This window comes from Athene cunicularia (assembly GCF_003259725.1).
Source record: "Athene cunicularia isolate RWA chromosome 7 unlocalized genomic scaffold, athCun1 chr7_part1, whole genome shotgun sequence".
NCBI classification, from domain to species: Eukaryota; Metazoa; Chordata; class Aves; order Strigiformes; family Strigidae; genus Athene; species Athene cunicularia.
The window spans coordinates 12548594-12576120 of record NW_020799107.1 but is presented as its reverse complement, the minus strand read 5'-3'; the positions used below and the strand labels follow the sequence as shown (position 1 = coordinate 12576120).

General features: G+C 35.3%; 1 protein-coding gene across 2 annotated transcripts in view; it reads right to left on the bottom strand.

Moving 5' to 3' along the window:
- Positions 1–4458: 4458 nt before the first annotated feature.
- CCDC141 (coiled-coil domain containing 141) overlaps positions 4459–27527 on the bottom strand; it is a 79945-nt gene continuing 56876 nt past the window's right edge. The window contains exons 20-29 of one of the 2 annotated variants that reach the window (XM_026853095.1): positions 27254–27437; positions 25939–26048; positions 23196–23303; positions 22482–22565; positions 17699–18585; positions 15611–15783; positions 6958–7112; positions 6724–6853; positions 6465–6627; positions 4459–4750 (exon numbers count right to left, since the gene is read on the bottom strand). In XM_026853095.1, the coding sequence (XP_026708896.1) occupies positions 4624–4750; positions 6465–6627; positions 6724–6853; positions 6958–7112; positions 15611–15783; positions 17699–18585; positions 22482–22565; positions 23196–23303; positions 25939–26048; positions 27254–27437 (2121 nt within the window). In that variant the 3' untranslated portion in view covers positions 4459–4623. The remainder of the gene's footprint in view (positions 4751–6464; positions 6628–6723; positions 6854–6957; positions 7113–15610; positions 15784–17698; positions 18586–22481; positions 22566–23195; positions 23304–25938; positions 26049–27253; positions 27438–27527) is intronic. The other variant, XM_026853096.1, reaches the window with a different exon arrangement.

Below are 27527 nucleotides of genomic sequence, written 5' to 3'. Positions count from 1 at the left end.
TAGCTGTTTTGGAAAATGGAGGGCTTCAGTCTGCTCTTACCAAGATCCACATCAAAAAGGATCTCCCAGAGGATAATTAAACACAGGCTGAATTTTTGTACTATCAGCTGCACTTGTGTTTTATAAACAACCTGAAGGAAACCTTCAGCAGGAGCTTCAGGAAATGCCAAGGAGAGAGAATACCACCACTATGATACCTTCAAGGGGATATTATACTATAGTTTGCATATCTGAAAGAAACAAGAAAGGATATATTGATGTGATCTCATTAAAGAAATTCAGAAATTTGATCTGCCCTTTAATTTATCCATACCATAAGGTATCAAGTTTATGGCTAGTCATGGCATGCAGCAATAACAACAACAGAAACTGGAGGAATAGTCTCTTCACTGGTACTATCTGGACTCTCACAGATACTGAAAGTCAAGTACTATGGCTCATTTTTAATTTTTTTATTGCTAACAGATATCAAAGAGCCTAACTGTTATGAAAACTTCATCATTTGCTTCAGTTTGCTACTGCTTTAAGTATATTGCCAATGTTACTACAGTATAAATATTACATTGTAGGCCAACAATATATTTAAGAAATAGCAGATAATCTTCAATACAATGGAATATTGTGGTGAGGATACCAGTGTTTCACTTTGTTTAATTCTAATAATCTTCTTGACCTGATGAGTGGAGCTGCACAAAAGGAACGATTACTTTAGTAGGTCCACATGAAGATGCCTTGAAAGCTGAAGACTCTAGTCAGAGCTTAAAGACAAATTCATTCTTTCTTAAACACTGAAAGCTTCAGACTGCCACTTAGGCAAGTTTTCAATTTGCTTTTTTGAAGTGGAATTTCCTAATTTGTTTTTTAAAAAAATCACAACCTTTCCTTTTCTTTATTATTTGTCAAACAGTAGTAATGTACTATGCGCTGTAGCTGCACAGCCAATATACCATAAACCCTGCCTTCTTTCCTTTTCCTTTAATTTATGTACACATGCTAATTTTCAAACTGCATAAAAAGAATCAGTATCTTTCCCATTTCCTTCTCTACTTACAATTTCCCTCACTCCCTTCATTCTTTGTTCTGTTCTTTCCTATATAATGTCTGTTACATCTCCTTTCATATATTATTTTCATTTCACTCTGTCCCCCAATCAAATATGCAGAACCAAGGGAGTGATGAAATAAATAATTTGGTCACTTTAAATAAAACTTCTCACTGATAAGATGCTGTCCTAAATCCTTACAGAACTGATAAAACACAATCCAAGTATTTAGATATTATATCCTTGCCAAATTTCCAGTTTTCTAAAGTCTACACACTTTAAAAAAAAATTAAAAATTGCTTTCCTTCCTCCCACCCACCTTCTTTCTTTATATTTAGAAATAACTAAAAAAAATCTTAACTATTAAACCATTAAATCCTGACCTGAAATTAAAATGCATTTCCATCACCTTCATCAACTCCCCTTTCCCTGCAAAGACTATATACAGTACTTTGTGATAAAACCTTTAGAACCTTAAAGAAAGGCTATAAAATGCATTATATTCGCAAGAACATCCAGATCTGTGTGCTGCAGCTGGCTTCTGAGAAGCTGCAGCATTTTCAGATGCTAATGTCTCTTATTTGAGCTATTGTAACTGATTATGCAAGATACATCAATCTTTCTCAATACAAACTGAAACTTGCTTGCAGAAAATTGTTTTACTTGTTGCTGAAAAAGACACTGTCAGTTTCTCCCAAAGCAGAAAAGATAACTAAGGCACTGTGCAGTTTTGAAAACTACTTTAGGTGTTTCACATGTGATCAACTTACTGGGAACTGTGACTAGATTTGAATGGATATGGAATAGTTATCAGGGTTCATGTTCACTAAATGCATATTGATAGCTGCCACTCATGTCATTGGAAATATCTAAGAAGGAGAATTACAGACGTCATTTATCCCAAGTTTTCCTTGATTATTATTTTTTTATATATCACCCTTGCACATTTACATATTCAGAACAAAGAAGGAATAAAAACATTACTTAACACCTCACCTTAGAAAGCAGGGCCCTACTAAGAAAACCTGGACCTTGAGTAAAGAATATATTTACTCACTGTTCGACTTCATTTAATAAAACAAGTTAATAACATAATACTGGGGGAAAATTTTATCTAACTTTGAGATAGACCTTAGAGTTTAGTAGATACATATATCCTGGCAAATTTTGCACACCTTTTAATAAATTCATCGGTATCTATGATTTATAAAATGAAAACCAAACACACTTACCATGTTTCATAATGGATCCATTCCCTGGGAATGCTTGGAGCAGTATCTGTGGTCCTCACTGGAAAAAGAAGGTTGCTGGGGGGTTTGTTTATGTGTTTATATACACTACTTTCTACTATTTTGTAAGAAAATAATAGGAAATGACAGATATACAGATTTCTGGTTTGCCTCATGTATTATTTAGAAAAGCATTAACACTTTTTTTTTTTTTTTTTTAAGTAAAGTCATATTTTGTGAATTAAGGGGAAAAATAGACCACCTCAAATATTAAATTTCAAGTTGTTCTTATAGGCTGACAATCAAGTGGAAAAGAAGGAAGAACCCAATGCCTCAAATTTGCTAAGGAGTCAAGATCAGCAGGCATTGAACTCTACACTTTCATTTTTACAGAATAGATTTTTAAATAGGAAATCTTATATGCCATACTTACAGATTCCAGCTGATAAAAGAACATAAATTTTAGGGGGTTTTGAATTTTGGGGGGGACACATCTGATATGTACTTTGTCAGTCCTCTGAATATGACTGCAATTAGAAACACAGTATTTTCTGTAAAATCTTTAAATCTAAACAACACGTGCAAAGGAGGTGCTTAGTTGGCAGAAAGGTAATCATATGGGATCCACAAGATGTTTGATATTTGTCTCCATTCCATTTCAGAAAAAAACTGTTTGTGAGAAATACAGGGTAAATAAGCAGAGCAAGAACCTCAGTCCCCAGCTACTATATTTATGTGCACATATACATAGCCTTGTGACTCTCCTGTGGGCAGGATGCCATTGACTTTTCCATAACGTCAAGCAAGTGATTTATGTGATCAGGTGAAGACATGTACATGATATTTTTTTCAGCTCATTTCCTCTCTATGTCTGTACTTTAATTTAGAGATAAATTTAAGTTTCTACCAGCCAATCCATATCTTGTTGCAGACAAATATTTAATGTTTTGGTATTATGATTTAAGCAACTCTCAAAAATGTTATTTCAGTCCTGATTTTGCAGATGACATCTACCTGGATGAAACACAAAGACACGACACTGCTTAAACCCCTATCTGCTTTCTGCAAGAAGTGTGAGTGCATTGCTGTGATATACAAACCCAGTGTAGGCCTAATCAATGTTTCCATAAAGAATGACAAAATATTGCACAATAGACAGTTACACAATATTGGTATTGGCGAAGCCATATGCAGTGCACTGAAGCAGAAGTCTGAGTAGCACGAATCATTTGCTAGGTAGGACTTTAAAAATCTGAATCAGAAGAATTAAGATGAAGAACAGTCATTCCCAAGCCTAAATAGATGTTCTACTGATTATTGTGCAACCAAACAGCCATCCAAAATGGGGTGTTTCCTGATCTACTTTTTTCAATGGTGCAAATGGATGACACTACAATAGTCCTCCCCTTACTCTGCTAGGAAAAAGACACTTAGACTCTGAATTCATGAGATAGAGACAAAAATGTCTTCATGCTGATGACTGCCCTACAATTCAAAAGATTCAATTTCAGTTCAGGTTTTCTTTATATCATGTCTTTCTTGAGAAAGAAAGTCCCACAGTCTCTTTCTTGAGAAATTCTGCCATTGGGAAGTCCTTGGCTAAACTAAGGATGTGCTTTGAAACTAAAGTGGATATCACTTCATAGTCCACTTCTTTGGACAGTAATCACATATACCAACTGGAAATTAATTGCTTTGCCACACTAATCCAGACCTGAACGCAGAAGTAATATAGTGGAAGACTTCTCCATTATACTGCCTTAAAGAGGCTCTCTCTTCCCTGAAGACATTCTTGGTACAAAGCATGCATAAGACAAGGTTTGCTATTATTAGTAACCACTCTTTTTGATGGCTCCTCAAAGTGTCTCAGAGCTGTCAGAAATAAGGTAATTAACACTGTATTTAATTAACCAGATAATTTTATAGTTATAAAGACATTTTGTTGTAAATTCTCATTTGTATCTGAGTCCTCTATATAAGCAAGTAAGGAGAACTACTGATGGAACTGATAGAATTTGTAGAAGAATAAAACAGTGGATACCGATGAAACACCAAGAAGATCCACAATTTTAAAGGCTGATGTCTCTTTTTTCCATCATCACGTTCTGTTAAATTCGCCCAACAAACCGGAACACAACTGCAAGAAATTAGAAATCACTGTCTAATAAATGCTGTGCATAGGTGAATTTTATTTTATTAATGATTTATTTATAAAGAAACCGAATACAAATTGTAACCCAGATATAAATCAAATAGCACTCAAAGATTTATCTTCTCCTCACCCATGGCCAATATCTACTAATGGCCACAGCAGACCACATGAATATCCTCACAAATCAGGCATCTTGCAGTTCAGTCCATCTTCTGATCATCTGCAGCAGGCTGGAGCACAGCAGGATCATGTTCCAAATTGAAGCTAATCTCTTGAGGCCTCTCAAGTTCAAGATACACTCCTTGAAGCCAGAGTTTCTCTTTAAACCTGTTTAAAAAAGGTCAATTAATATTGCCTGTATTTTTAAATGGTGGCAGCTGCAGCATTCCCTTTCACAAGCAACACTGTGGTGAGTTGGTATAGACTGTAGTCTTGAGACAATACAAGATCACAGATCATATAAAGAGTGATTCCAGACAGAATGTAAAATATGCTAGAACTCGTCTTACTGACATATAACTAAAGTGTCCTCTGGTTATTAAGAACAGAGGAGAAAAATGAGAAGAAATTTGACCTTCATTCATGATCTTTTTAATCATACTGAATTATTTATGTGCCATAAGTAAAATTAACATGATCTTGCATTTGATATTTTTGCTTTGGAATATCTGCCACCTCACAGCAATACAGAAAAAAACACAAACAAAATATATGGGATCAGTGCTTGATCAGGACATGAGGGAAAATGTGCAGGCAACTTAGGATGAAATGAGAACAGCTTTTGAATCAACATATGCAGTAATTTCCCTTTCCTTTTACATTTTGGTCTATGTCTAGATAGAGAAACCTCAGGAATTTAAAGACAAAAGAACATTGTTCTTTCTTTTTTCTATGGATTTTTGTCATAGAATGCACTACATAGGAAAAGTTCAAAAAATATTCAGGCACTTTTAGGCAACAAATGCATTTTTATGTAACCAGTGTAAACTTAACATGTTGAGCAGACTGCGAAAAACTAGCCTGACAGCAGTCCCACAGACTCAACCACTTTCCTGGGTCACATTAACCATCACTTCTTTAAAGCCGTGAGACCCCTGGAGCCTCCTTTCTATTACATTGCTCCACATACCTTCTGGAGAGAAAGCTATTTTACTGTATCATCATGAAACCAGCTTTTCACCATAAAATAGTCTTGCCAGTTTCAGAGCTGTGCAATAAACATTATCTATAGAATTGTTCAGGTATTGTCTATTGAAAACATCTGACAGCAAATCTTATTTTTATGTACACAATCTCTTCCTAGCCCCCACCTACATCCCTACGTTAACTCATTTTATCTGATGTTTCCAGTGAAACAGTGAACTAATAGTAGAGTAAACCAGATTAGTAATGGTCACAGGGTATAAAAACTCTCTTATCCCTGAATACTCAAAAGACAGGCAGTTTTAGCACCATAAACTACAGCAGGCTATCAAAGCCTAAATTCAGGAGGCAAGATTTAACCTTGTGCAAGAAGTCACCACAAGGACTATTGACTTCATGTATCTTATTTAATCTTCTGAAATTGCACAGTGGGATATTTTATCATCTTTCATCAATTAATGAACAATGACCCTGTGCTATTAGGACTGCTACTTATTCTTCTAAATAAGATGCTTACCTAATAGAAAACTTTGTTGACATATTCAGTTACTGAAACTTCAGGTTAATGCGGCTGTATCCATTTGAACTTCTGGAATACTTTGTATCTTTGAGCTGATCAACCTTACATTAATATCTACATTAAGATACCTAGATTTTAAAAAAAATATTTCACTAAACTAAATACAAACACCATTCTCTTGTATCACAAGATCTTTCATCTAACAGAATTTCCTTCTGATGTACAAATAAGGGTAAAAGGCAGTCACACATCACACACTTTACGCAAAAATTAATGAGATTAGTGTTTGATGTGTAAATTAAGTAAAAAATTGTAAATTAAGGTCCTTACAGCTATTGGAGTATTACAAGATGTAGCACAGAGTAAGATGTAAATTACCTTACTGGAAGATGTTTAGCCACTGGTCTTTGATCTTGCAAACAATGTGTGTTGTGGGCTTGTGCTAGCTCAGTTGTGCTGACATTCACTTCTGAAAAGTATTTACCTTCCCGTTTTGATTTAGCCTGAGTTATAGTGGAAATTTCTGGGGTTTTATTTTTCTCTGAAACAAAACAGGTACATTAGTAAGTAGAAACAAGGTGCTCATTTAATATGGCAACAACTTGCCTACAAGCCTGGAGCTGGCAGGATGAATCACCTATCACTGTTACGAAAGCAGAGCAGTCTGCCTTTCCAACTTCATTGCTGGCAACACAGATATATTTCCCAGTATCAGCAAGGACTACATTTCTTTTTAAAAGGTAATAGGTATCTCCTAATTTCTCAATCTGTAAAACAATAAAATGCACACAGATTATTAGTAGCATAAAGCAAAATATATCTTCTTTCTCTTTATTCCTGAAATAAGTATTTCAAGAACATTAGAACATACACTGATATCTCCAGACACCACTTGGATATCATCCTTTGTCCAGCAGACATGTGGTTTGGGCTTTCCATGTATAGTGCAATGCAGGATTAGATCTTCTCCTTCTTGTAGAGTTGTATGTCCAAATTTTTGTATGAAGTTTGGCCGTTTTCCTTGTACTGAAAGAAAATTATTCACCATATTTTAAAAGGCACAGCTAAAACAATTGAAGAGAAAATCAGTTCTCATAAAGTTCACCACATGGCATACCTTTACTGGCACCTGGAATTTAGCATAATTTGTTTGACAGACAGTTAGTATGCAGACATTGTTTATCTATATAATATAAAGTTTGTTGAAACACATGGATATTAAGGACCCAAGAATTGCATGCATTGACATAGTGGTATTAGTTCCACGGTAATGCTAAAGAACCATGTTCTCTGTGCAGGTAGCAGACAAATCTATGTGGATTATTGTGCTTCAGTGAAGGTGGAAGAGTAAATAATCCACAGAAATTTAAGTGACAAAGTCAAGAGAGCAAACTTTTGCATTTAGTGCATTGTTGTACATCACTCTCTTCACTTCTTTCACTTATTCTTCTAGTCAAAAAAATGTTACTGAAAAATAAAATTAAAAAAAATTATCTACATTTGCAACACTGATAAAGACTAGAATGTAGCCTCTGTACCACTTTGATCTGGAGATCACAACTTTGGCCATCATTAATGCTGAAACCATGTACTAGCAGATCATCCAGTACAAATCTGGTTGAGATCAAGGAGGGGCAAATAATTGCATTTCTATTTCAATAACCAGAGCATATGAGATTGAGTTTGTACTGGCTTCATGCCAGCTGTGGGGGGACAGATGAATTCTGAGCCAGTACAAGTCCTGGTTAATACAAATTAAAACATCAAAATTGTTTGAAGAAATTTCAATCATCAGCATCAGTTTATACTGAATCAAAGCATTCCTTTGTGTGACATGTAACTCAATGAGCTGTAAAGCTGGATTTACTGGATCACTGTACTACTACCTGAGATTCCGCTTACATTCTACCTCCAGGGCTGCACTAAAAAAGACAACAACTTCTGATCTTAGACTAAGTATTCTTGACACAGGGAATACAAAGCAGCAGATGTTAATATACAGCACACATAAAGACATATGCTGCAACAAAAATGAACATTTTGCATTCCTATCACATAATGTATTGTTCCTCTTTACTGTAAATTGTACCTTGTGTCAATAATCTTTAACAAAAGTAACCACTGGTCTTCTCAGAAGTGAAACGTTATGGAAACGCGTGATTAATATTAGAGATTGAAACTGCTCTCCACTATGCCAGCATTAGTCCACTGTTTTAGGACAAAAATTTTTTCATTATACTATCATGAAACAAAACCCAGCATATCTCACAAAGGTGCCCAGCAACTTCTAAACCCAAATACACTAAGCCCATGGCTATTTTTGTCAAATGTGGGACTGTCAGCATCGTGAGGCATTTTCACCCACTGAATTAATAAATCCACTGCTTAGGTAAGCTCTTGCAATAAGCTTTCAAGCTTAGTTTAGCTGCTTTTACATTCTTCCCATGTACTGTAGGACTGATGCTACAATATAGAGCAGAAGTATATGAGTTTTACTCTCATACTCTTGCTAACCTAAGGTCTGTATTAGCCAGTCTCAGCAGCCCAGACAACTCACTTCTTAGCTGTTGAAAGTTAGCATGTGCAAGCTGCCACCACCATTGCATTACATGCACCTGAAGCACAGAAATTTGGAGTCTGCAGTTTCACTTCAAGCAAGAGAACCAAGCTTACACTCCTGCCTCCTCTTTGCAGACAGCTGGCAATAAGTCATGAACAGTGAATGATTAGCTTATATTCCAGCAGAAAACATTAAGTGGGCATCAGCCACTCCTTGTGACATTTTTGCCTGGATTCCATTACTTGTGTGGCTTGTATTAAAAAAAAAAAAAAAAAAAAAAAAGAAAATAATCTGAGTGGAATGGTGATAATGATCAGAGCCCATTTTGATTTCATATCAGCATGTCAGCAGAACATAAAAATGAAAATGAGCAGTTTCTAGAAAGCAAAGGGGAAAGTATGTGCAAAGAAAACCATGAAGTGACAGTTACAGCTCTTTAAGGCACAGGCTAGAACTTAAAATGGAAACAAAATCTACTGTAAAAGAGTTCACCCTCTGTAAGCAACCTTCAAAATAGAATGGATGGTTATATTTCACCAATGGTTTTCCCATGATGCCATAATGAAATATCAGAATAAGCTAAGATAACTTGTCAATTAAAAATTATTTCTTGGCTGGACATTTTCTTGCATTGTGGAAAGAAAAAACAATTCAGGTAGTCAGTGGTACTGAATTTCCACTCGGCTTCAGATAAGAAGTTTCTCAAATATTAAACATTAAGTAATTTGTAGGAACCAGGAGAGTTCTGCTACAAACTGAGGAACCAGCAAGGAAAACTCAATGGTCTGGAGCAATGAAAAAACTGCAGGTGGAGAGATCACCTGCATCTAGCTTTTTCACAACTTTCATCCCTGCCTCAAGTCTCTCTCACACACAGGCATTAAGTACCAGGTCAAGCCAAATTGTTTTCAGCACCCACTTTTTATTACTTTGCTTCACAGTTATTCTTCATCTATTTACTCTGGGCATGTAATTTCCATTCTCTGATGCCTTGAAACGTGAATTAGCAAGTTTAACAACATCCCCCATGTTCTCCAAAAATTTAGGTTAGATTGAAATTCACACCATGCGGCTCAGAGACTTTTAATTTGCTCAGCATTGCTCTAAATTAAGACACTGCATTTTATTTTTTGGAGATTGTGTCTCAGTCAAGCTCCTAACACAATCACAAGGAATTTTATTAAGGAATACCAAGTACATCTCATGACCCAGCTGATCTGAAATATCCATCATCCAGAGGTCCAGTCTCCTCAAATACCATTGCATAGATTAATTAAAGGAACTCTTGAGCAGTATTTTTTTTTAAAGACACAGCTCCTCTAAGCCACAAAAGATATACAAACACAAAAACGACTAGCTTACCCTAGCAAAGTCTCCAGAGAAATATCCATAAATAGGCATACCTTACCAGTCATTAGAGAGAAAACCACCTTCTCCATTGCAGCTCCAGCCACATCTGATCCAAAGCCAACCAGGGGAATGTCTCATCCTCCCTTTGCCTACTGACTCACACCTGGGCTCTCAAATAGGCTGCTTCTTTTGAAAAATGAAAATAATTAATCCCTTTCCCCTTCAAACTCATGCACCTTTTGTAAATAGCCCTTCACACAGCTCCACATCTTGTAGTCTGGCAATCTCGTTCACCACTTACTTTCTTAATAGGTGTCTCCACATGAGGAAGGAAGAAGGGAGGTTAGGAGTAAACCCCCCCAGTTCCCTCAGCCGCTCCCATCAGACCTGTGCTCCAGACCCTGCACCAGCTCCGTTGCCCTTCTCTGGACACGCTCGAGTCATTCAATGGCCTTTTGGGAGTGAGGGGCCCAAAACTGAACACAGGAATTGAGGGGCGGCCTCACCAGTGCCGAGTACAGGGGTGAGATCCCTTCCCTGTCGCTGCTGGCCACGCTATTGCTGACACAAGCCAGGATGCCATTGGCCTTCTTGGCCACCTGGGCACACTGCTGGCTCCTATGTAGCTGGCTATGGTTAAAAGGAGGAGGAAGTGAAACATGCACAACATGAACTATAAAAAAAAAAGAAGTGAGGGGAAGCATTATGTTGAAATTACTGCTGAAATAGAATGAGAGGATTTTTTTCCAGAGAAATATCAGTGTATCATGAGACTACTATCTTTCTTTTTAAAAAGATTATCTGAACAGAAAACAGCAGAAATTTTCCAGAAAAATTTTTTCAGCATTCATTAGAGTCCTTAAATATAAGAGTACTTAAACCCAGACTGCCAACACAGCAGTAATCAGCATTGATTACACATTTGTTTACAAAGCAAAGCATTAAAACCAGTATCATGCTGTGTATCTGGTGTCTCTAATCTCTCTCTCTTTTCAAAATTTTGTTTCTTACAGCAATTAAAAATGTGGCTGGTATTCATACACCCACAAAAAACTGCATTTAAAACTATTCCTGATTTAAAGTAGATGCAAAACCATACTCACAAAATCAAGTTGTTAATCTAAAATTCACAGAAATGTTCAACTCTCAGAGGAGATGTTTAATGAACAAAGTAATTATGTACTTCTACAATGATTTAAGATCTACAGATGTGCTAAAGCAACTTCTGGCCTTATCTTTATATCTTTTTGCATTTAATAATTATAATATCTGACAAAATTCAGGTGCAAAAACGACGACATTCTCAGAAGTGACAAGGTGTTTGTTTTGACTTTTTATTATTTCACAGCATCTGTTATATAGCAATAGCATGAATGCCATAGTTGTGTGCACTCTTGAAAACAGTAGTGTACTTAGATTTTTAAAAGTTGGATTCATTTGCATCTCATTTTATTTTCACAAGTCAAACTTGAAAGATCTTATTTAACATTTAAATAGGAACTCAATTCCAGGATTTAATCCAGTAGTAGGAAGCTTATTTTTCACAGGTAACATGTTTAAGAAAAAAATAGAGTGGATGCAGTGATGCAGGAGCTGATCACAAGCCACTTCACATGCTTTTGAACTGGATAACAAAACTGAGGCTCACATTCCTTAGAAAGGCAGTTGATTCAGATCTTCTATATAAACTTTAGATACATATAATCTTAATCAGGGTGTACAAAGAACTCTGCATTGATCTACCCTTCGCCAGTGGAATATTTTGTTTTATCTTGGCATAGTTGGAGACACATTCACCCTTGACATCTTTTTTCTGTGAGGGTCTATTGAAATCTGTGCTACATAATTTGTCAGTTACATCAGACATTTATGGTTCAAGCTGGAAAGAGTGTTAAACTCACCAAGTGTGACATTTCACTACCATTAAGCTTTTGTAGTTTTGTGGGCAGAGGGCAGCTTTCCTTTAGTGACTTTCTAGATAGAAGTAGCTTAAAAATTTCCTCCCTCAGCCAATAGAATTAAGTACGGGCGCTGTTTCAACATCACATCATAGCAGTGAACAGTTACAGGGGCATCATGTCAATACAGCTTCCTCATCTGGAAAGCCTGCCTGGAACATATAATCCCAAATCAAGTCTCAAATAGCAATGCCTTAAGAAGTCTAAGATAAACTACTTCTATATCTCGTCCAGTACATGAACTACCAATAGTACATTCAAAATATGATTAAAAAAAAGAGATAAGAAAAATACAAACCTTAGCAACAAGTGCCATTTCACAAACTATTTAAACTACAATTCAACAGGAAAAGAATCAGCATTATATTGTTTTTAAACATTTTTCTGCTAAGGGGGCAAAATATAAGTATACTTGATTAGACATATGCAGCATGATACAGACTCAGAATTTTACTAAAGGCAGAATATGTTTGTTTATAGGCACACACAGCACAGATTTGTAAATGCTGGAGTAAAATTTACACTCTCTTTCTGAGGCTTCTCTTTAACTCCTCTCCTCTTAGAGGAAAGATGACAGTTCTTGTTATGCTTGGAACTGGAAGTGTAAGCCAAATCCCACTAAAAGGCTACATCACTGACTATCTTCTAAATAATATTAGCAAAAAGCTGGAATAAAACCCACTTGGATTGAAAGCTGAATCTCTTACTCCTACACAGTTTTCTAAACCAGATTTATAATCTGGCTGTGAAATTTCAGGTAAAGAAAGTTACTGAGATCTCTCCCATTAGTTTTAAAGCCTGTTAAATGAAATTAATGGAAAGAGATTTAATGCAAAATTGCACGAGGGAGAAGGTCTGCATGCCTGCTCCCTTGTAATACCCTAGGAGTCTGGATGTACATCAGGAAGCCTTATGAGGGAGGGAAAAGAGTATGTTCCCATAATATATGTAGACTTGCCAAATAGTTCTGTATCTGTTTGTTGCCTTTTTAACTTGTAGAGCTGATTATCATAAATATTGAGTGGTCTTTCTGTAAATGCCAGTAAGCAATCAGATCCAACTACAAGTCCAGATCCAAGATACCTCCAAGTCCTACTCTACGACACGATGAAAAGGCCACATCTTGTTCTCCTGTTTTGATAGAACTAGAAATGAGTTTGGGAACAATTTTTCCAAGCAGGGCTGAAATCCTAGCTCTAGTCCTGCTTTCTGAAAGATAGAGACTCACCTCACAGCATTGGTTTGCTCAACAAATGGCTCTCCTCCAACCAAAAAGGTCAAATGCATATCTCTGAACTCACACACTGACCATATAAAAAAGATAGAATAATGATCATTCTAGCACTGAACTTTCCATAGTCTTCAAGATGAAGGATTCACAAGTTAAAACACAGATGCAGCTTTGAGTTCAGCATCTGTAGAGCTACAATGTCTCTGACACAGTTAATGCTTAATTTAAAGGCCTAATTCTGGCAGAGGCAAAACAGAAGAGGAAAGAGGACATCTCTGCTTCCACTCCTGGCTTTTTTCTGTGCATATATTTAGCTACCATACTGAAGGCAAAAATGCCTGAAAAATTGACCTGTTATATCAAGTTACTTAGAACATGTGAAAAGAACATCTATGTTTACTTTTTTTAATTATTATTATTAATTATGTCAACTCTTAGTAAAAACAGATGATTAAAGGGCAGTCATCACCCAGAAGACTCATTTTCAAATAGATAATGAATTATATCAACAGGATAGTTATCAAGCACTGGCAGCTCTGCAGCAGGCAAAACCTTACAGCATGTAGGAGAGGCGGTTTGGTTTGTTCTTACCACAATATTGTTTAATGTACTGCTTGTGCAAGTCATCTTGCTCACATAGGTTCTTTTCCTTATGTTTTTAACAACTATACATAAAGTCACAAGGGCAGAAAAAACACTAAACTGAGTTTTACTGTTATGAAAACTGAAATATTCAAAATCATACTGATTATAAAATTAGCTTTACTGTGAAATGGAAAGTACAGTTTAGGAAAATAGGTGATTTTTATACCTGAGAGATTAATGAAATTTTTTAGATGACATAAATTAGAAACTTGTTCATGAAGGGTAATACACATTTTAGTTTGAATTTCCCCACCTGCTCACCACCTCCTCCTCCTCCTGATCCCTCTCTTATTGCTGTGAAGTTATATTCCCTTAAGACCTTCTCCTGTTTCAAAGTTACAAGAATTCTAATAAAGTTGCAGTCACTGGGCCAAAATATCTGTCAGTCTTCAATCTCACTGACTGCCAGCAATTTGCAATATATATTCCTCTCATAACATGGTACACAAAGGCTTACTTCATTTCAGCAAATTATGCAAGAGAAATTAAATATTTCCTGTTTAGAAATTTTCCACATCAATGCAGTTATAATACAAAAGCTGCAAATCAAAGATGCAGGAAAAATCATGTAGCTGTTTGTCAATTGTTTTTACTGTACAAATACAAGAAGTACTGTAGCTAAAGAATGAAGTTACATTTAAGGATTTATAAACAAAATCTTCCACTGGCACAGCTATGTCATTGTTATCAAATATCTAAACAAATTACTACTTTAATAAAAAAATAGTACTTCTGGTTGTCCTTTTCAAGACTAAAATGCAATATGTAGATGAACAAAATTCTGCTTTGGATTTACTGCTTTGAAGTTACAGGAGAATTCTATTTGACTGAAATAAAACAATTTTTTTTTTTTTTTTTTTTTCTTTGGTATGAATGCATTTTTGAGTATTTCCCCAATTTGGTTGATTCTGTTTGAAGTTGAAATTTTAAACATGCACAAATGCTTACTTCATAAATTATCTCTCGTCTTACACTAACAATTTAGTGGATTATTAGAAATATTTATATCTTTAATTTTATAAGGCAGAAAAAAAATGTATCATAAGCATCTAAGCAGATTGGTATGTTGGAAGATCTCATTTTGTAAACATCTGGGGTTTCTGGTCTACTGTATACTACATGCCACTTACACAAATCCTGATGATTCTGGGTCAAGTCTTTGTTGCGCAGTCACAACTCTGTTGGAACTACTGCAACTTTCATTTGCGGAGACTATCTGCTGGGCTGAGGCAGATTAAATCAGATCTATGCTGGTGCAATCATGAATAGTACAATTTCTTTACTAAGAAACTTTAACCTACAAAAACCATTTCAACACCCTCCACATTCCCTCCCAAAAAAAAAAAAAAAAAGGCATATCATAAAATATACATTGATCTGAGAACTCCACATGAGTGTATCTTGACATTTAATACCTGTAACCATTGAAACTGTTCCCAACACTTTGTAAAGCCAACAATTTTCAGAAAGAAAAACCGCCTCAGATTCTGGAAAATCTTTGTAACTTTTTATCTCAACATCACTATAAGAAAGGAAAGTAAGCACATAATACTGGTATTAAACAAACAAGCAATATATCGAGTGTGACATAAAAGTGGTTTGGTACAGATTGTGAAAGATGCAGTGTAAGAAAATAAATTTAATGTCTTAGCATGTGAGAATTAAGTCCAGTGCAATCAATATTGTACTTATTTTGTGAATAGCCAGTACATTAGTGATATGCTAATATAGATGACACACAGCATTATCCCGTCTTTTCTTGTAATAGGTGGCCTGTTACCTTTCACGTGGAGAATGGCACTTGATGAGACAGTGCCGTTCAAATTTTTAGCCCGAACAACATAGAGGCCAGCATCTTTATCACACACCTTCTGAATGAACAAAGTATGCTTTGTCTCCTTTTGTATAAGCTTTAAGTTCTCATCTGCAGTCAGTTTCTGGCCCTTCTTGTACCTGAAGCAGAGAGTCAGTTTTCAAGTCAGATTTATATTGCTGTATGCCAAGCAGAACTTCACAAATTCAGACAACCTCTATAATGCTACATTGGCAGAGGAGATAGAGCTCACTGCTGTGTTCCCATTCCTCAGATTTCAAGTTATATGTAAATATGGATGAATATTTAAAAAATTGCTGGATAATATGTTCTTAATACTAGAATATGTGGTTCTGAAAATGGTCTTCAATGGACAAGTCACAGTATCTCACTGTAGTATTGGAGAGAAGCATGATGGCCTGAGGGCTCAGGCTCGTGCTGAAACTAAGGCATTTAGTCAATCCAAATTCAACTCATAAATAGGCACTTAAAATGCATAAGCAACGTACAAACTTTCCGAACTTGTGTCTGCAGTATAAACAGTCAAGGACCTGCTTCTCCACCGCAGCCTACTTAAAGTTTACTTAGTTCACATCACCAAACAAGATAGAACAATGTAACAGGAGTTATGTCAGAAAACTGGTGTCATGTCCTAACACCTGGGGATCTGTCACCATGTATTGTTATTAACTCTTGATTTACAAATTGGAAGTGAGAGAAAATTCTGGTTTTTCTTGCCTCATGATGTTTCAGCATAAGCTACTTTAACCTAACACAAACACAAAAATGCTTTTCCACATGTATATCCAATAAAATGTCTACAACAGTACAAATTACATGGTATTGGTGAAGTTTTCATTACAAAAGCCCCATATTTTTGTCTGTTTTCATAAATTTCTAATTTGCAAAATGCTTTCTGTTCAATGTTATTTTTTAAAAGTCCATATATCAACAGTGCATATATTTTTGAGCTAAAGTAATGCTTTCTTTTGTAAAACTAAAAGGTACCTCTTGTTTCATCAATAATATTCCTCAAAGCATAGAATACCAGATTTAAAACAAAATAACTTTATTGATACCAACACAGTATAGCATCAAGGCTGCAGTGTCCACTATTTTTTCAGTGCCATAGAAGAAAATTCAGCTTACTAAAAGCTTACAGTTTGCCTAATTCTTTACATGTGTAACAATAATCTTAACACCAAAACATTTCCAGTAAGAAGCATATCTAATTTTAATACATTAAAAGAAAGTTCTCCATTGTGAAAGTCTAATGGAATAAGTGGAGAAATGGCAAGTGAGATAAAATTTTAGGAAAATATGCTAACACATAGCAGACTACTACCAAATTAATTGAAATCATGCCCCTGATTCAGTGTTTATTCCCTCTGGCAGGGAATTTCTAAAAAAATCATCTAAATATGTTTATATTACATCATCTGTATTTCTCACAAATGCAGTATAAAGCAATCGAATTAGACATAGAGCAATTCAGAGAGAAATAGAAAATGCACACAAATAAGTAACACTGGATCTCTTAGAGTAGATATTTAGGTTATGTAGATATCACAGTTTTTGACAAGTGACTCATACATACAAATGTGTGTCTCTGACTCTGTAGTGGCTATATAAACATTTTAGCGTGCACACACGTGTATGTGTCTGTCCATCCATATATAGTGCCAAGATCCTGAGAAAATGCAGATGAATTTACTTAAAGTAAATTTGGAGTGTGCATTTGTTTTAAGAAATTATCCAACAAGTGGAATATCATATTCCAGAATATAAAATCTATATAATGTTTTTGCTTAGAAAGCAATGGATATGCTTGCAATAGTTTAATGCCCTCACTATTTATCAGATTAAGTACAGAGAGATTATTTCAAGTAGGTTAATTGTCAAAAGCAGTTTTGAAGTTGGGAATCATGCGTAAGTGTGGAGTAGAATGGATACAAGGCATTTGTTCTAGTCTATAGATTAATTAATCTGGCTATAAGTGATTCAAGGTGTCTTACTAATAGGTATATCTACTACTTCTCATTGTAAGCTACCCACCATGTCAGTGTAGGTTCTGGGAATCCCGTTACTTCTACTTCCAAAGTTACTGGAGAACCTTCCATGACAGTTTTGTTAGATAGAAGCTGGGAGAAGTTAGGCGCCTGTCCAGTTAGGCTGGCCACGCTGTTCTTTTCTGATGAACTTTTAATCTCTTCTCGGGTGACCATCTGCCTCGGACAGCTTCTGGTGGCATCTGATTGAAACACGAAACCTGAGAATGCATCCAGCAAAGCATGCAGCCTGTCCTGGGTTTTAGTAGAGTTATTCAAGTCATGCAATTGTTCTTGTGTTTCTGCCATGCTTTTATGAAGTTCAAGGTGTTGCAAATGTGTTTTGCACACTTCACTCATCACACTATATACTGGTTTGGCATTTATAGTGCAGGAAGCAGTAGTAGCTTCAGATATTCCTTGTAAGCTGCAAGTCAAAGGAGATACTGCTCTGACTTCTGGACCAGAATCTGTTGAAGAGATACAAAACATCTCAAACTGATCTGATGGGCTTTCCATTCTATTATTTGTAGCATCAGCATAAGCAGAATTTGTTAAGAGATCAGATGCTTCCATCACTTTTTTAATACTAGTGGATTTCTGCGTTTGCAAGCTACAGGAACTAACATGCAGACTATGAGAACTACACGAACACTGCTCTTCTAGCTCTGTTTCAGAATGCAAGAGAGTGGATTCTGGTGTCTCAGAAAGTGGTGGCAAAGAGATATCATCAGGTGATATACACTCATATTCATCTCCGGAGGGTATTTCTTCTGCCAGGAATTCAGTCCGTAAACTATCCTCTTTGGCTGAAGATGACAGCTCTGTATCCTGTGAAACAAGATCCTCACCAGCTGGACAGATAATTGGAGTATCAGCCAATTTATTCCTCTCCTTAAATTATGAGGAGAAAGAAGAGAAGGGAAAGAAGAAGAAAAAGAAAAAACAGGGACACAGAATGAGTTATAATTTTATGCATCCCCTTTTCATGCAGAAGCTATCAAAAATATGTCTTCTAATTAAGCTTAATGTATTTTAAGGAGCAGGAGAAAATACATGGAAAAGGATTATTCATCAGAAAATTCTGCAGCAGCTAACTGGAATTTCAAACTCTTTGGATAGATTCTAGCAGATATTATTATAATTATAGACAAGAATTTATTATAACATTAACAATAAAAAGCACGTCTTTCTATAAACAAATGTCAATATCTGTGGATTTCCTGTAGGTGCTGTTTATAAGAGCATTTACAAGGGGAAGGTGGAGGAGAAGGTAACCAAAGGTCTGCCCAGGGAGGTGGTGAAGTCACACCCCTGGATGTGTTTAAGGGTCATTTAGATGAGATGTTGGGGGATATGGTGTAGGGAAGAACTTTGTAGAGCAGGGCTGATGGTTGGACTCCATGATCCCAAGGGTCTTTTCCAACCTGAATGATTCTGTGATTCTGATTCTGTGATTCCAACTACATCTAAATGGGTCATATTTACATAGCAATAAAAATATATTAAGAGTCAAGTTACTGGACTGTAATTCTTAGAGAGAGTCAACAGTCATGTTCAACTGTTACAGAATCAATATCTTTAAGATATTTTCTGAGCATTTTATATTTCCTTCATTTTTTGCCAGGTGTTTGTTTCAGGTTCTTGTCCAAAAATTACCAGAAAACAGTGTAACATTATTTTTATATTATCTCAGATCTAGAATAAAAAAGATAAATCCCTCTCATCATGTTTCAAAAGAAAGTGAATTTGGCATAAGTGCATTAATTTTAAACACAAAGCATTAAAGACATTATCTGATTTATTAATTACTTCTCTGCCTCTTGATATTTATATAAACGTGTAATCACATATGTAGGCCTATTTCTTTTGTGCCAGGGCTCTCAGAAAAGGTGTTCATGATGTTTTCTTATGATATTCTCTCATTATTGAGTTCTATACAAAAATATATAATCTACTAAGCAATGGTTCTATCAACTATAAAGTGTTCTCTCAAAGCAACTAAGTGATACACTGGATGTCACTGCTTTCCAAACCAGGTTTCTTTGGAAGTATTCAGTACAAAAGTGCAGTGGCACATTCATTTTGGCTTTCTTTTTGCTTTATTGCTCTAAATATAACCTAATAATCAGTGCACAAAATTAACAAAATAAAAGTAAAAAGAAGTACTAGAACCTCACATACGCCCTGGTTCTGTAGATACAGTAGTTTTAATATAGATGTTTTTCTAAGTTATACATTTGCTATTTCAAAGCCACGTGATTCATGCCATATCCCTGAATGAATGGCTGGAAGAAAGTTGGGATTTTATTGTCTATTTTACTAAATAATTCAATCAGTTGTAAGATGAAGTTTGGGTATTAAATGTGTTTTCCACAAGTATTCTCTGATGAAGTCTGACCCCCAAAGTATCTTTCAAGTATAAATATATCATGGATATAAACATGATAAATTCTAATTGACTTTTCAATTTGGTGAAATGTGTCCATTTTTCCCCTTTACAATTACTCAGAAAACAATAAATATTATACTAAGTTATTTCGTCCTTCTGCACATATTACATTTTTTTTTTTTTAATTTGGGCTCTAATTAATTATAAAATGTTCCAAGATATTGTTATTTTTAGGGATTAATTCCAGTATTCTAATTCTCAGACAATATGTTTTTCTAGTTTTTTACAAATTTAACTGTCACCCAGCTGTTTTAATCTTAACAGGTTCTAAGTAACACACTCAGTTTTAAGCCTGACCAAATTTGTAGGTCTTCCTCAAATGAAGTTTTAATAGGCACTTCAGTAGCAAATTCTGTCTGTTTTGGTCTGAACTGCACTAACAAATTTAATAAACCAAATCTCATTAAATATTAAGAAGTTGAAAAATTCTTTAGAATGTTACATTCTGAGCAGGTATATTTAAAAAACACAGGTCAAAATTTCTGAATGGACAGTCTCTACTGTCTGAATTAAATCAATGGCCCAGATTTATTCTGTCTATCGAGGAGTCTACGTCCATGTACACACAGTGGCATACATTTGGGTCACTACAGAAGGCCATGACCATGTAAGAATCTTCCAGTGTCTAATCTAGGATCCTAGCGCACGGATGTGCTGTCAATTTCATGGTCACCTCACCTGGAGGTGACAGAATTGAACAGTTATTTCAGACATTGCTGGAAAATGACCCCAGGGAAAATGCTGGGGAAAAGAATGACAGGTGGCCAGTGAGTGAGCAAGCTGTCACGCAGGCTTTGGCAGCATGAAGACGTTCAGCCCTGGTGTGCCACCTGGGATCAAAGAAGCATGAGGATGAGTGTGCCATGAGAAGGTCTAGGCCACTTTTTAGAGGGTTATATTTAATACTGAAGCAAATTAATACTGCAAAACTAGCTTGCAGAAGTATAGACGAAATTAGAGACTTCTGGTCCACTAGAGAAGGAGCTGGGGATGGATCAAGTCTTCCCTCAGAAAGGATGGAAATGGAAGACAGAAAAGTTCAAGTGAGAAGAACCTGCTACTTCTTTAAGTGAAGTATGGAGTGATGAAAAGGGTGGAGACATCACAGTTGCCATACTTCACAACTATTTGCTGTTTCACATATACCCTTGACTTCTCCCCTTGGCAGCTGAGACACAGTCTGATAAGGACTGATACAACTGTGGTCTAGAAAAATAGGAAATAGGTCTATGGACATCTGCTGGGTGAGGTGATTCTCCTGAGGTTGGCTCTGCAGAACAGTCACAGAATTCTGAGTGAAATCTGGGCTCCAAATCCATGGTGAAACTCCCATTGACTTGGAATGGAGGTAACAAAATTAATTAGGCTCGATTTTGGCTCATCAGCAGATGAGCAGAACATTCTGTATTGAACTGAAGGGAATGCTAATATTAGTTGAATTTCTACAAAACAATTTAATGTCTTGTAGTATTGGTCTATTATCAGCTTGCAAAATGGAAATTTTAGAGCTCTAGATCAACTACCAATGTATCCTACCTTTCTAAAGACTTAGATATATTACCACCCACTCCAAATTACCAAAATATTTCACATAGTGAATTATTTCCATTTACATCCAGGATTCCAAGACTTCAACATGTTCTTAAACTAAAGGAATTAATGTCATAAAACATAGGTTTAGTTTTGTACTGCCTGTATTCCTAAGACTACATTTACTCATTGACTAATTGGAACCTTTCACATTCATTTACTGAATATCCATGAATAAAACATGCTTGCCTGGTAGGATTTATATAATTCTAAATGCATATCCAGTCTTTCACTATCTAATTTCTTTTTGTGCATTGTCCCCAACACGCAACCCATACTTTGGAACTTATTTATGATCTCTGATGCAAGAAATTGTGGCAACTGAAATGTAACCTAAGTGTTTTTAGGTGAGGGTGAAGACGACTATTTGATGCTGAGTTCTGTTATTTATTTGACGTATAATGGTATACAGCAGATTATCTGTGACATGATGTCATACTGAACTGCTGACAGCCATAGCTGTGTTCCATCATGTTTTTGCTGTGACTGTTTTCATGTTATTCACAGTTGCAAAGCTGAAGCAACTCTGTTCTTGCTTTGCATTGCATTTTTGTGATACTGTAAATGAGAAGACAATCAAAGCCCAATAATCTATAACAATATGCATCATTTCTGAAAAGCAATGATTTAAGGAGTAAAATTCCTTTGAAAGTACACAATGACCATGAATTTGATTTAATAAAAAAAAAAAAAAAAAAAAATTAAAAAAAAAAAAAAAAAAAAAAAAATCACCATGAACAGAAGATACCTGTTGAGTGTTGGTAGGAAACATAGTATTGTTTCTCTTCTCAGTAATGCCTTCTGAATTTGTAAGGAATTTACCTGATGCCATCTGGAAGAAAAATGTTTAAAACTCACTTTTCTTTCCTGATGAAGACCTTAATGATTCAACAAAGAATCATAATTTCCACCATTACTTAGTTCAAATTCTGTGCTATGAGCATTCTCTCATAGCATATTACTTATAAATCAAATACTTACACAGCTTATCTCTAAAGGTTATATGAATATTAGGGCTATATGAATATTACTTCCTACATTCCCTTTAGTCTTATTGTAAAGGAGAGAGAAGAATATGTTCTCCGCTGAGAAAGGAAGAAAGATCACAAAGAGGACATCTACATTAAGAATGGGGCAACAGACCAAAGGAAAATTGGTAGGAGACCATGACAAGAATACTATTTTAGAAAAGAAAAAGAGATATATAGGCAAGTAAAAGGATATATAAGGCAAGTAAAAAGAAGCCTACAAAAATTAAAACTCATAGGGAAGAATATCTGGATTGGATAGAAGGCAAAGGGGTAACTAAAAAAAAAAATTGAAATTAAATGACCAAGACTATACTGATAACACCCATCTTAAGAGAGGCTTCACAACTGAAAAGCAAGAAACCTTCCAGCAGTACACAAAGCCTTTTAAGAAGCAGAGTTCTGGTTTTAAAAAAAATAGAAATCTAACAAACCTGCTGCTTTTGTTCCTCTGGTTTGTCTTTCGTAATAACCTCACATGCTTCTTGACCATTTTTTTCTTCTTTTTGAACAGGAACCAACTCTTCAGAAAACTCAACTTTCTGCCATGTTAGAAGAAAGTTAAGTAAGCTTATACACAAGAGAAGGTAACAATTGTTAGCTATACACTGACTTGTGCTCTGCACAACAGAATAGGAAAAAAAAAAAAAAAAAGTGAAATTCTATCTGAAAGCTATCATCAGCACAGGTATAATTTGTTTCTGGCAAAAATATGCAGCATAACCTGAATCATTCATTCCTGGACAAGCAAAGTCAACATTTTTCGAAGCTGAGGGGATCTTTTCTGAAGCAGGGAAAGTATAGGACACCAAAGACTGAGGAACTCAAGTGGTTAGTCAAGAATCTGAGGAATATTAACTAATTTGTACACAAAAAAAAAAAAAAAAAAAAAAAAAAGGATTAAAGTGACACTATTAGGGAAAAACAGGATAAACAACAAAACCAGGAAAAAAAACCCAAATAAAACAGGATTTCAGGAAAAAAGTTTTAGGGAGGAAAGAAACATTTGTGACTCTCTAGAATGTTCAAATTTGTCTAAAAGGTAGAAAGGGGAGAATGTGCTCTAAGCATAAAACTAGGCAGAATTTGTATTTGTTCATGTTTTCCTCCCTCCTTCAACTTCCCATCTGGACAGTCCATTACCACTCTGAATGTAGTTAACTGTACTTTAGATCAGCTACTTTACCACTCTTTTTGGCTAATACTTATTTCTAGCTTAAGCCTCAAAGACTGCACAACCGGTTACAAAGTACTTCCATAACAGAAATCTGGACAACCATACTTATTTTATGAAGATTTCATGAATCCTTTAAAATTGTCACGGAGGAAATCTAGACATTTCAAAGAACATCACAGTGGCACAACATAAGAAAACCCGAAAGTTTTATAATTACAGTATTGTGTATTTCACATCTTTACTTGTCCAGCTGAAAGTTACAGTTCTACATAAATTCTTATCACAAACTGCTGCATTATTAATTTTCCATTCTAGAACCAAACAAGTGAAAAATTCTATGTGGTCTGTTCAATCTATTTTTTGTCTGAAGTAGTCTTATTTTGCACTTGAAAAATACAGGAGTTGTTTTCTTCTGAAATATAACAGCCATATAAAATCAGGAAAGCTTGTGCAATACATTTCCCCCTTAATTTCTTACATTTTAAAAGTTACAGGAAGTGAAACTGAATTAATTTTCATGGCATTCCATACTCATGGCACCTATTTGTGTAGATAATTTGCTGAAAGATTTATTCTTCATAAGACACAGACATTGAGATATTCTGGAAAAGTTCAATAAGAATATTAGTTGAAAATCTCAGAGTACTATTTGAAAATCTCAGAGTACTATTTGAAAATCTCAGAGTACTATATATTATTAAGAAAAATTACAACTTTCATTTGAAAAAGTTGCAGAACTACTCTCTATTGCAGAAAATTAATTTATAATATTCCTTTTGGCTGCCTTTTTTCAAAGAATTATCTAAAGGTTAAAGTAATCAGTAAATAGTTTATGATGGTCGGGTGTGAAAAAAGCACTCTCCAAACAACTCTGTTAAAGAAAGAAAACTTTACAATTAGCAAATCAAAGTAAAATATTACAATCATTTTGAAATTCCACTTCTCTTTAAAAGATCCATATTATGTTGAGCTAGCAAAAAAGATCAAATGTTCAAGCCCTGGTTTGAGACAACCTGGGGCTGCTGTCCTGCACACAATAGCATTTATGTAACACATGGACTGGGAGGAGAACTTTAGAACACCTAATTGGCATTTGCATTGAAGTTTCTTTGTGCTCACGGTGCAAGGCAAAGCCTTTCCATTCGTCTAATGATTTTTGGAACTCATTTGTATTTTTGACATATCTTACTGCTTTTAAGGGTATTAATGGATAATTTGAGTGTTCATTAGTTTTTATAGTATAATTCCATCAAAGAAAAGTGAAACAACATTCAACATAAACAAAAGCAGGAAATGCAAGCATCTTAACTCTTCCAACTTCACAGAAGAATTAACCCATCAGCTATTGCTACATGTGGGACATTTCTGATGTATTGCTTTAAAAGCAAGGGGTGGAGTAGATGGAGCCTTTATTACAGAAATCTAGCCCTCTCAGCTCTGTTCCATAATTCCTTCTCAGTTGATACCTTATACTTAATTACACTTATAGAAGCTTATCAGAATATAAACCTAAAAAATGTCATTGCTCTCTTTAATATTTATGTTATACACCATGTTTTTCTAATTTAAATTACTTTGGTTTTAACACATCTTGGGTTCTAGGATGATTTTTCCAATAAGGAACCAAGCTAGGTTGTTTGGCATTTTATAAAGCTAGCAGTTACCTATACTACAGTACCAAAGGAAGAACAAATATGAAAAAAAGTATTTGTCTAGATACTCAAAGTAATTGTGACATCTTCCCTTTAAGATTAGTTGAAAGCAGTAGCAGTCCTGAAAAAAAGTCAAGAAAAAGAAATTTAGGAGGAATATTTAGTGCACAAACAAGTAGCACTTCACTGATTCATTATGATCATTACCTAAGGTAGTGGAAAAGTGAAAAACTAAGGAATGTTTCATACTACCATAGATGATCCTCAGTTAAATGTACTAATTCAAATACTAAGCCTGGTAAATTGATACAGATGCAATGCATTCTCCAGATAAAAAAAATAAAATACCTTAATCTCCTTAAGTTCACTCAGAGATCTACACAACTCATCAACAGAATTAATGATTTCTTTATACTTTAAACTGTTTTTTTCAACATATTTCTTTCCTTCTTCAGTACCTACAAAGGCAAAACACAAAAGCAGAACAGAATGGCTCAAGCAGATGAATAACCGTGTACTTTGTAACCCCAAGATACTACAATAATTACATGTTTCTTTGTTTTGTTTTGCTGAAGGAGTTCTGTGACAGTCATTGTAGGTCTTCTGCTAGGCTTCTCCTTGAACAAAGCGACTTCTACCTGGTGAGTGATACTACTTTGAGAGATGCTAACCTCCTAAAGTGTCTCCTAAACTAGTTGCCTTATTATACAGCTAGGAGGCACTTAGGTCCCCATTATGAGAAATACAAAGCAAAGGCAGGATGGAGAAGCTTTCTCCAATGAAATGACTTTAAAAGCACAAAGCAGCTTCTTTCTCCCAATGTTCCTAACAGCTGGTATCAAGAATCTGTTCTGTCAGCTTCTTTCCTACAGACAGGAATGTTTAAAATATTGACAAGGTTAAAAAAAAACCCCAAAAAAACCCAAAAAACAAACACAAACCTGTGCTCTTTAAATAGTCCTTACAACACTAAATTAGAGGAATTTAACAGCATATTTAGGACCCTGTGGAAGTTTTTTCAGATTTACTACTTGAATTGATAGGCTACAGTGTACCCTGGCACATTTGGATGGTCACCTTATCTTCAGATAAAATAACTTCAGCAAGTATATAAATATTACAAGTGGGAGAAAAAAAAGCAAAATCTGAAGTTAGTTGACCTTCATTCTTACTGGTCAATAACGTTCCAAATCAATACAATTGCACATACAGTATTTACATAACAATCGACATTTTTTGCTGCTAAAATGCTTAAGGAAGTTGGCACTACTTATTCACAGTGTTAATGTAAAAAAATAACTCAGCACTGAGGTATATCACCGTAATATACTTTGACGTCAAAGGCTTGCCTATTAGGAGATAGCATAAGCCATGAAGTCTTAATTCCAAGCTTAAATATTACAAGGACATTCACACTTTTGATTTCAAGGTGAACTCAGGCTGTATACAGAGAACCGAGTAACCACCAGACTGTTGAATACTTTAATGTTTTTATTTTTAAAATATTTGTTCTGAAATCCTTCATCTCTTCTAGTCAATACTTTAAAACAACATTTAAACTTCATGGGATTTTCTTCTGAAATGAATAAATCTAGGAATCTGCTTCCTTCTGTCCTAAACTGTATTTTTTTCCCCCCCAGTACATTACCAGACAGCTCCTCACCATATAACTGTTTTGCAAGGTCTGCAATCTGTTGGATTTTTTCTTCTTGTTGAGGCACTGCAGGCTCAATAAACTTCTTGAATTGCTTGTAGAGAGTCTCTATTGCTTGTCTTGTTTTGCATTCTGCAGAATATTTGCCAACTCTAACGACTGTTGCACTCACATCTTCAAACCAAAATTGACACTGAGACATAAAAATACTGCATTATAATTAATTATTATCAGCAGTTCAAGCTTTTGTAGAATAGACCAGACTATTCTTGGACTTTCCATA